Raw genomic sequence first — 10,282 nt, 5'->3', positions numbered from 1 at the left:
TGTGTTTGGGACATGTATATGGGGCTGAAGTTAGAAGAGGCAACTGCTCAAAATAGAACATGTTTCGGGGATCCTCAGGCTGATTCCAAGCAGAAACCAACACCCCAGGAGAAACAGCATGAAAGCGTCTGTACAGAGGTGGTCACTCTCAACAGTGGCACGCTCACTGTCCAATTTGGTATGGGGAGGCCAGACATAGAACAGAAGGTAAGGAGTTCTGGTGGGAACCAGGCAAGAGGCCCTGACTCCCAATTTGATGTGTTAGGCAAAGCAGTGTTCCCAGTCTGGGAGCACCTGGAAGCGAAGCCAGGGACTGGGGGTCAGGTAGCCTGCTATATACGATGAGAGCAGCACCGACTGGGCCAAACCAGTGCCTTGACAACTTCCAGGAACTTACCTGCTAGACATCAGGCAGCGGTCAGGAGTTCTGCCATGCTGGGTTTTGATGGGTTCTGAGCACCATCTCAAAAGTAGGGTGAACATCTCCCAGGGGGTACAAGAGAAGCCATTTATCATAGAGAACATTAGAGCAACAGTCACCAACTGGTGGTCTGCGGACCACTGGTGGTCCGTGAGGTCTGAAAGGTTGGCAACCACTGCATTAGAGCTTCTATGTCTATGTATTCCAACATCATCTTTTTACTATTTTATGTCTTATGAAATTCATAATTTGTTAGTCCAGTTGTACATTTGTGGAATTTATAAATAAGTAAATATTTAAATAAATATATTATACTAGAGGCCTGGTGCATGACACTGGGAAACTGGGGGGGTCCCTTAGCCTGGCCTGTGCCCTCTCGCAGTCTGGGACCCCTCAGGGGATGTCTGACTGCCTCAGAGACGGGAGAGGTTCCCACTACCGCTCCCCAGCTGTGAGCTTGGCTTCTGGCAGAGCAGTGCTCCCCCTGGGGGGGGGGGTGCACTGACCACCAGGGGGCAGCTTCTGCATTGAGCATCTGCCCCCTGGTGGTCAGTGTGTGTCATAATGACCGGTTGTTCCGCCCTTCGGTCGATGTGCATATTAGCCTTTTATTATATAGGATTGGAGGTACACGTTAAGAATTCTTTTTACTGATAGGATGTATGATTTAAAATAACTTTGAAGATCACCCAGGAAAATGACAGTCAAGAGGGGCAGGACCAAGCAAGGTCAGAAGGTGGGATTGTCATTTGCTGAGGTGGGGAATTGGGAGGGGCCACAGGGGAGAGGGAGGAAGAAGGAGATTAATTTAGGGGCTTTCTGATTTGTTGGGGATCCTGCGCATCCTCCTGAAGTGTCAGAGGGGGCGAAGCTAGGCAAATAGGCTTGGGGAAGGAAAGGCCTCTGGGATCCTGGAGGGAAGGAGGTGTCTGGGACACACTGCTCCCAGCCAGGAGGATGCCCTGGCAGCTCAGAGCGTCAAGAGCCTCCCAGGAGGGAGGAGGCCCAGCGAAGAGCTGAGTTGGGAAGGTATCCCAGGGGCAGAGAAGGAAAAGTCTCCACGGGCGAGATCAGGTGAGGGCTGCAGCCTTTAGGGGGGCTGGAGTTGAGGGGCTGTTGAAAGGATCGAGAGAAGACCCTTCCAAGTACTTCAGATGCTGCCTGGGCAATCACCCATCCTTCCCCCAAATGGGAAACAGACACAGGATGGACACAGATCCCCGCCCCTCCGCACAAGAGCAGTGAGAATGCCTGAAAAAGCAAACAGTTCTCCCGCCTCCCCCAACCCGGCCCACCTAGGAACATAGACCCACCCAGTCCAACAGAACGGAAGCACCTACGGACCCACAGACTCCTCTCGGGACACAACCAGACCACACCAATCCTAATTGCTGCCGGCGAGGGCCCGGGCGCCGCAAGACACAGGGGGCGCGCGAGGTCCCGCGAGCTGGCGGGTTCTACCGGAGCCTCCGCGGAGCTCAGTGTCGGCACGGAAACTTGTGACCGGCGTCTGCGGTCTCCGCGGCCTCAGTGCAGACTTGCGGGATGAAATTGCGGCTGCGAGGAGGATTGGAGAAAGGAGGCAGGGCAGCAGCCATCCCCACTCTCCTCCCACGGGGAAAGGGCCTCTGACCCCTAAAGCTGGGAGCGGGTGGAGAGGCAGGGCGACCATAGGCCTGCTATAGATGTGTACCCCGGAGTGATTCTTACGTTTGGAAAGCTCCTTGTCCCAAGGGCGGGTGACTACGGAAGGGCCAGCTGGTCTGGGCCTTGCCTGCTTTCAGCTGCCGCCACGAGGGTCCTGGGAAAGGGGTGGCAGTGGGAGCGTGGCTGGGAGGGTCACTGAGGGGGTTATCTGGGATCCACCAGCGGGAGGGGAGGCCTGTCCCAGAGACAGGGAGAGACAAACCTGGAGCCATGGGGAGTGACATACAAAATTTTATTATTATTTATTTATTTATTATTATTATTTATTATTTATTTCTCATGTGCACAATAAAAAAAGAAAGAAAAAGAAAAGAATCAAAACGAACCGACGCGCTTCAAGTGGCCAAGGAGACCAGAGCTATGGGGGGGCTGTCTCTCGAGGGTTCGGCTGGGTCGTGGCGCTGGTGCCCCCCCAGGACTGGAATGGGTTGAGCCTCGGAGTTCGAACCTCGGTTCCCTTGCCGCCCCGCTCAGGCCCCTGGAGCCTGGCTAGGCGCCGGTTGTTCCCTTAAACTATTCTCTTTACTCGTTTTCCTTTTTAAATAAAAAAAGGCTCGAAGGGGAGAGAGATCTGGGCGAGGACGCCAAGCCTTTCGTATTTGTTTAAGAATTTTTATTTATTTATTTATTTTCACTTTTATTGACTTTGTTTCTGTTATTTCGAGTCGTCACGATCCACGGGTGAGGAGACATGCAGGGCGCATCGCCGCTACCGAGAGAGCAACTACGGGGCGGGGCGGGGCGGCCCGGCCGCCGGCGGCGCAGGGCGCGCGGGGCACAGCAGCCTCGAGGGGACGAGCCCGGGAGTGGAGCCGCCACCGCTGAGTTAGCTGCACGGGCCTGGCGGCCGGGGCTGGGCGGAGGAGAGGCCGAGGGGGGGGGACAGAGACAGACAAAGACGGAGAGAAACGGACTGCGGAGAAAGAGATGGAGAGAGGGGAGCGATGCGCAGGAGAAAGATGAGCGAATGAGGACATGGAGTTACAGAGAAACAGCCAACAAAACAGAGGCGAGAGGAGTCCACAGGACCATGTTCGTCGTTTTGCATAGAGATTTCTTTTCTTTCGTAATTTTTTTTTTTTTGTAACATAAAAAAGGCCCCCCTCCCCCAGGACGTGCTGTGCTTCAGTGGGCGTGTAGCTGTGTCCCCCTCCCCCCACCCCCCAGCGAGCGGCGACTCTCACAGCACAGAGCGCGGGGCGTATCTACAGGCAGGGCGGGCGGGCGGCGGGGACTCTACCGGGCGGGGCGGGGGGGGGGGAGCGGGGCGAGGTTATATACACTGGGGTTCGCCTTCGCACGACACACATCGCCTTTCTACAGAGCAGCAGCCTGTTGGGCTTTTGTTTCTTCCTTTTTGCAAAGATCATCATATTAAATAAATGTAGATTTTTTGCGGTTCTGTTCAGTTCCTGCCGGAGGAGGAGCTGGGGGTGGGTGGGCAGCCCCCGCTTCCACCTCGTCGCAGCTCAGACCCTGCTCCTGCCAACGGCAGATCCAGAGTCTGTGTCGGGGGAGGGACGCACTGGAGAGCCTCCGATGGGTGGTGAGACAGGGAGCAGCGATGCAGAGCACCGTGGGTCGGGAAAAGGACGGGCAGGAGGGAAGACGGGGCGGGGGGTGTCACAGAGGCAGAGACGCTGAGGTAGGGGCAAGGTGGGGCTGAGTCTCCTCACTAGTAGGGGGTGCCTGGGCCCTGGGGGGCTGGGGCTCTGGTGGAGTCGGCTCGGTGGGTGCGGGCTGCTGGGGCCTGCGTGCCTGGGGTCCCAACCTCGGAAGGACCAGACGACCCCCACCTTCCCCGCTAGAGCCCAGCCCCCACTCCAGTCCACCTTTCGGGGTGGGGCGCACTCGGAAGGCGGGGGCAGTCCGGCTGGCGCGGGTGCGAGGGCTTTTCCCCAGGGTTAGGCAGGAGGCTCTTCCTCCCGCAGAAAACCAGTTTGTTCTTCATTTCCTTTGCCCAGGCCCTGCGGCGAGGCCTCCTGGCGAAGCGGGCTGCTCCGGGGCTGGCCGCGCTGCAGTCCGCGCTGATTGTGTGTCACAGAACGTGTCCCCGCGCCCAGCGGCGGCCCGGCCCGAGTCCCGTGTCCCGCCCGCTGGTCGGGCGAGGCCGGGGCGAGCTGGGCACGCCCTCCTCGGTGCCCTCCGAAGTCCAGGCAGGCGGAGAGGGGCGGGGTCGGTGGGCCCAGCCGGGCCGGAGGGTCCCGCCCGAGGCTCCACTAGTCCCGTCCGGCCCGGGGCCGGGTGACGCGAAGGGCTGCAGGCGTCCTGGGTGCGGGGGGTGGGGGTGGGGGGCTGGGGCGGCGGCCAGGAGGCTGCGAGTCGAGGAGGTCCTCCCTCCCTCGGGGTGGGCGGTCAGACAGGGACGATGTGGAGGCCGAAGCTGTCGGCCTGGAGCTTGATGTGGTCCCCGCGGTAACTAGTGGCGGTCATAGGCAGCGGCAGCAGCGGCAGGGGCGGAACCCCGGGGGGCGGCACTATAATAATAAGGGGAACCTGGAAGTTAACACAGGAGAAGAATGGGCTGGGTGAGAGGACAAACAGGAGAACAAAAAGAGGAAAGCAAAGCGAAGACCTCCCGGGGCTCGGGGCTGGAAGACCTGGGCTGGGCTGAGGGGCTGGGAGAGCTGCATTCCCTGGGGGGTGGGGGGAGGGGGACCCCATGGGCGACCACGCCGCCCGACTGCGGACCTTGCCGGGGGGCTGACGCTGGGGCAGCCAGGCCCTTTCAGCGACTAGGAGGGCGAGGAGGGGAAGGGGGCGGGAGGCGCGGGGTCCGCAGGGACGCCGGGCCTCCGTGCTGCACTGCGGGCCTGCCCGGCCGGCACCGGGTCCGGTGGCTGGAGTGGGGCGCGTGGGGCAGCAGCGGGCGGCGGGCGGCGGGCGGGCGCGCTGAGCCGCCGGCTGCCGGGTGGCGGGTGGCGTACTCACTTAGTAAGGCGGGGTTGCTGAATCTCCAAGCCTCGTTGTAGGCCGTGTACTGGGGGTGGCTGTACGGGTTGCCGGAGAACTCGCTCCCTGCGGGAGGGTGGGGGAGTGGGATCAGACACGCGCAACACCGAGGCGGACCCGATGTGGCAAGCTGTGGGCCAGGCGAAGGCGGAGCAATCCACTGAGACCGCGTGGGGAGAGCCCTGGGTGCGTGTGTGTGGGGGGGGATGCAGCAGCACCCACGACCCTCGCACACGGGAGTGGGGAGACCTGCGGGGCGGTGCTCCCCTAGGACACCTCGCGGAGGCGTCTCTGGCACCCGAGAAGGGTTGATTCTGGGTCCAGGCACGCCTACCCCGCTGCGTGGGAGGACAGGGTCTTTTTAGCACAGACTCTGGTTCTGGGAGCCATAGCCCCCCGGGGTGGAAGCGGGGGAGGGTGGCGAAGAAAGGCCCTGGGGACACTTTGTCCCAGAAAGTCCTAAAAATGGCATCTTAGCACTGTGCCAAAGCAAGGGCTTGGGTTCTGCTGGGAACCCCCCTCCCACCTTTCCCTCCGAGAGACTGGACTTGTGGGGCACGCAGCAGGGGAAGGAGGTGGCGGGCAGCAGGTGGCGTGAGCAGTGAGCGGAGGGCCCCGTGGGCTCCCAGCCCGTCGGAAGCTGCTTCACTCCCTCCACGGGAGAAAGGCCACATCTCCGGGTTTCCCCCTCGCCCTTTCTCCTGTGTGATGACCCCAGACTGTTTACAGTGATCCCTAACCGCGGGTTAAGTAGAGGAGAAGGGGCCCCTCTCGGAGAGGGAGCTGGGGTGGGGGTGGGGGATGCAGCCACTGGAAAGCCTGTTTATTGACGAGGAGGGAAAGCATGCGTGCAGCAGGATAATGAGCTTCTGAGCTCAACTGTGACCAAGAGGAACTGAGCTATCTCCTTCCCCATCGCTAATGAAACAAGTGTAATTTCCTCATCAGCACTAGATTCTGTTTAACGACTCCCCCCTTGCCACCACGAGCTCTCTGCGCTCCCCTCATCCCCACCTCCTTACAGACTCCCCCCTCCCTCACCCCACCTCTCCAAGACCTTCTCCAGCCTCCACCAGCTCACTGCTGGGACCTTCCTGGAAGAGTCTCCTCGCACTCAACACTTCTACTCCCCCTACCCCACATCTGGGTCTCCTCACCCACACCCCTCAGCTCCTCCTACCCAGTTCCTCTAAGTCTCTTCAGCCCCTTTCTACCACACTCTGCAGCAATGCCCTCTTAGCCATGCCCTTCCCCCAACTCTGCTTATCCAGGCTGTCCCTGGATGGACAGTCCAGGAAGGGGACCAGTCACCCTTTTCTACCCACCCTCTCCCATGAGAGCTGAGCTTCAGGGAAGGGGCACACAAGAAGGCAACCATGGGAGCGGGTGCAGGCCCAGTGAGTCTCACCCTCATTAACCAAGAGTTTTCTGGTATTTATGCAAATAGGTGCTTCTACTCTCTTTGGCTCCAAGTCTGGCTCCAATCTGAGGTGAGGGGTCGGGAAGAGCACAACACCAGAGCCTAAAAGCGACCTCTGCCTCTCTGATTCACACAGCCTAACCCAGCTGCGCCCAGCCAGGGGGTGGCCTGCACTCTGAGGAGCGAAGAGCCTGGCTCCTCTGAGGACATGTGGGGTGCTTTAGCTCATTTCTCTGGAGCTAGCCTCTCTGGTTCCTGCCGTAGCCTGTCCCCTGTTCCTCTTTCATTCGGGGTGGGGTAGGTTCCCTCTTCTCTCTAGGGTGGGGTAGGTTCTGGTCTTCCCTGTGGGTTGGTGTGGACCAGGGTGGCTTTGTCTGAGTGACTGACATGTCTCTGGAAATGGTTCTTGGATCCAAGTTTCCATGGAAACCAGGGCAGGCTCTTCCAAGCAGTGTCAGCTGGCTGGGGGTGGGCTGGGGCACTGAGGGTGGAGCTGAGGCTGAGTGCTCCCTGGGCACAGGCTTGAGTGGGTGGGTCCTGTGAAGGGGCCATGACATACAGTGGGATGCACACAAGGGGCACTTCTGCAAGCTCCTTCCCTAGGTTGCTTATGAAAGAGGATGAGGGGCCAACTGCAGCTCTAGGGAGAGTGAGGGGTAGAATAGCAGTGTTTTGGGGGGAGGGGATGTTGGATCTCTTCCCACCCCCAGCCTCAGCCTAAAGACCACTCAGCAGCTCACCCACAATTTAGTTACCCCCACATTAATTAGGCAGCTACAGCGTTGTCACCTACCAGGCACCATTCCTGCCAGGGTGGAGGTGGGGTAGCTTCCCTGGCCAGTGGGGGGCACGTGAGGGGGGTAACCAGGCAGAGTGGTGCTCGCCATGTCACGACCTGGAAAAACACAAAGGGGAAGGCATGAGGCCTGGCAGAGAGGGGCCTGCCTCTACGCACACCAGGGCGCTCCATGGGAAGAGAACCCTTGGAGAAGAAAGAACTGTGTGTAGACAGAGATGATGATCAGATCCGGGTGTGCCTTTACAAGTGTGTGAGCTCGTGACCTAAATGTCTGTCCTATGATCAGCTGTGCATGCACCTCCACTCTGTGTGGCTCTTTCTCTGTGCATGTGTGTGTGTTTGCCTTTGCTTGTGTCTCTTTGGAGCCCAAACCCAGGTGGAGAAGGGCGGGAGGGTGACCTGGCTGTACTCTCCCTTCCCAGCCAGGTCTTCAGCTGTGGTCTCGCCAGTAACCAAATGGACCTCTATGATCTTGCTCATCTCTCTCCTCCCCAACACCCTACCTTTCCTTCAGGTTTGGAAGATACCCCCCACCACCCACATGGGATAATGGGTCTCTCTTTTCCTCTCCAAGAGATGCTGCAGGTGCTGGGCCTGGCCGGTGTGGAGAGCAGGGGGCCAGCCAGTGAGCTACTCTGTTGTTAGAGTTTATGGCATTTAAATGACAGAAAACCATCTCCGAAGTGAATCAGAAGCTTTTGAGCCAACAGTGCAAGTGGATCAGATCAAGTTCCGAAATCTTCATCCCCTCCCCCCCAACTGATGACATCTGTCCCGAGAGTCCTCTATTAGCTAGAGCCTGGAGAGTGGGAGGCAGGGCTTTCCTTAATGGGAAGGCAAATCAAGTCAACATGAGGGAAATACCCATGGTCCACAGACATCTCCTCTTCAACACACCTGCACCTGAGTGAGTGGCCTCCCTCCCTGCCTGTCCCCTTTACCACCACGAAGAGGTCACCACCTCCCTTTGCATTTTAGTATGCTCCCATTGCTAATCATAATAATTTGCCCTCATGCTCAGGCCGGTTTGGCTCAGTGGTGAGAGTGTCAGCCCATGACTGAAGGGTCACTGGTCTGATTCTGGTCAAGGGCAAGTACCTTGGTTTCGGGCTCAATCTCTGGCCCCTGTCAGGGCGCATGTAGGAAGCAACCAACCGATGTGTCTCTCTTGCATTGATGTTTTTCTCTCTTTGTCTCTCACCCTTCCACTCTCTAAAAACCAATGGAAAAAAATATCCTCAGGTGAGGATTAACAACAACAAAAATTGCCCTCTTTCTTCTCCCACACTTTCATGCCCTAGACCAGTGATGGCGAACCTTTTGAGCTCGGCATGTCAGCATTTTGAAAAACCCTAACTTAACTCTGGTGCCGTGTCACATATAGAAATTTCTTGATATTTGCAACCATAGTAAAACAAAGACTTATATTTTTGATATTTATTTTATATATTTAAATGCCATTTAACAAAGAAAAATCAACCAAAAAAATGAGTTCGCGTGTCACCTCTGACACGCGTGTCATAGGTTCGCCATCACTGCCCTAGACACTACTTTCTGCTCTCCTGGGTCCCATTCATCCTCTCCAAATTCCCTTTATCCTCCTCTTCATCCAGTGCCACTCTCCCACTCCAGTGTCTGTCAAACCCTGGGAAAGCAAGGTGTGGCTGGAGGAAGTTATGGAACTATGCATATCTGGCCCAGTTCACTTTCACTAATCCTCATCCTCCTAATGTCTATTCCAAAGTGTCTCTCTCTCTCTCTCTCTCTCTCTCTCTCTCTCTCTCTCTCTCTCTCTCTCTCCTTGCCACTCTCACCTTGAAACTGACCTCTCCTCCTACTTTTCTGAGTTTCCTCATCCCCACCTTAACATATCTGAGTGATTCACCTTTCCTACCCTCAGACTACAGAGATACAGTTCAAATTTCTGTATTTCTAGCTTCCTGCTGAACATTTTCATTAGCTGTCCCACTGTCACCTCACACTTGACAGGAATAAAAGCTGATTCACTGTCTCCATTATCAGTTCCACCATCAACTTACTTGAAGACCACGAGACCAAAAATATTGGAGTCTTTCTTGACATGGCCTTTTCCCTCCCCCTCCATATGAAGTCAGTCACCAAGTGTGCCCAGTTCCTCTTAGCAATGTTTGTGACATCTGTCCCTTCTCCATTTCCTCCAACACCTCCATAGCTCAGCTCCTAAGACCTGCCCTTGGTTTGCCACAACAATTTTCTTGCTTATATTCCCCGCCTCTACATTCTTCCCTCTCAGGTCTCTCCCAAGTGTGGATGCTTGGCTTGTCCTCATAAAACATTGCTCTCAACACTTTCCTTGTAAAAACCATCATTGATTCTGTGTAGACTACAGTTTGAATCTAAACTCTGCCAGGCTTTCACAGCGTCCAGGTACTCCTCCCAGCCAGCTTCCTCAGCTCTGATTTGCACCCCTCCTGGTTTAGTTTGACTGTTTTCACTGGCGTGTTGCTGTGAAACCTCTGTGCTTTTGCCATATCATTTTCATCTTCTTACTCATAGTTTCCTTCTCCTTCCAGCTCAAACCCCTACTATTCTACCTTCAGAGTTTATCTCTCCTAAACTTCTGTAGCGTCTGTGCTCCATGGATGAGCATGTCATTATATTTCATATTATACCAGCCCTGTTGTTTCATATCATGGCTTGCTTCTTCAAGCAGATCATAATCAAACTGAGGGTCCTGTCTTCTGCGCTTTCTTGCACAGCTGAGAAATGGTAGGTGCTCAATAAATACTTGTTAATTTTCTACCATTCTATGCATTTATAGCCAACACAAACAATAGAGGGGGGTGCTTTAAAAACAATATATAAAAACAATACATATTGTTTTTTAATTGTTCATATTTGTTGGTCTCCTTTGAAGAGGTAAAGGCTGGGACAAATGTAAATGTTTGAATCTGCCTTTTCTCTAAAAATAGTTTGAACAGTGGATTATGAGTGTTTACAGGTT

At 55.9% G+C, this 10,282-nt stretch overlaps 1 protein-coding gene across 10 annotated transcripts in view; it reads right to left on the bottom strand.

The window, feature by feature from the left end:
• Positions 1 to 2,199: 2,199 nt before the first annotated feature.
• The window catches only part of PAX2 (paired box 2), a 92,459-nt gene continuing 84,376 nt past the window's right edge, over positions 2,200 to 10,282 (bottom strand). For 4 of the 10 annotated variants that reach the window (XM_059661081.1, XM_059661080.1, XM_059661085.1 and 1 more), the window contains 3 exons: positions 7,294 to 7,395; positions 5,060 to 5,146; positions 2,200 to 4,624 (listed from right to left, as the gene is read on the bottom strand). In XM_059661081.1, the coding sequence (XP_059517064.1) occupies positions 4,548 to 4,624; positions 5,060 to 5,146; positions 7,294 to 7,395 (266 nt within the window). In that variant the 3' untranslated portion in view covers positions 2,200 to 4,547. The remainder of the gene's footprint in view (positions 4,625 to 5,059; positions 5,147 to 7,293; positions 7,396 to 10,282) is intronic. The other 6 variants (XM_059661077.1, XM_059661078.1, XM_059661083.1 and 3 more) reach the window with 3 other exon arrangements.

Source organism: Myotis daubentonii, chromosome 13 (genome assembly GCF_963259705.1).
Source record: "Myotis daubentonii chromosome 13, mMyoDau2.1, whole genome shotgun sequence".
Classification (NCBI taxonomy): domain Eukaryota; kingdom Metazoa; phylum Chordata; class Mammalia; order Chiroptera; family Vespertilionidae; genus Myotis; species Myotis daubentonii.
The sequence above is the reverse complement of the archived record's forward strand: the minus strand, read 5'-3'. Positions and strand labels throughout refer to the sequence as shown.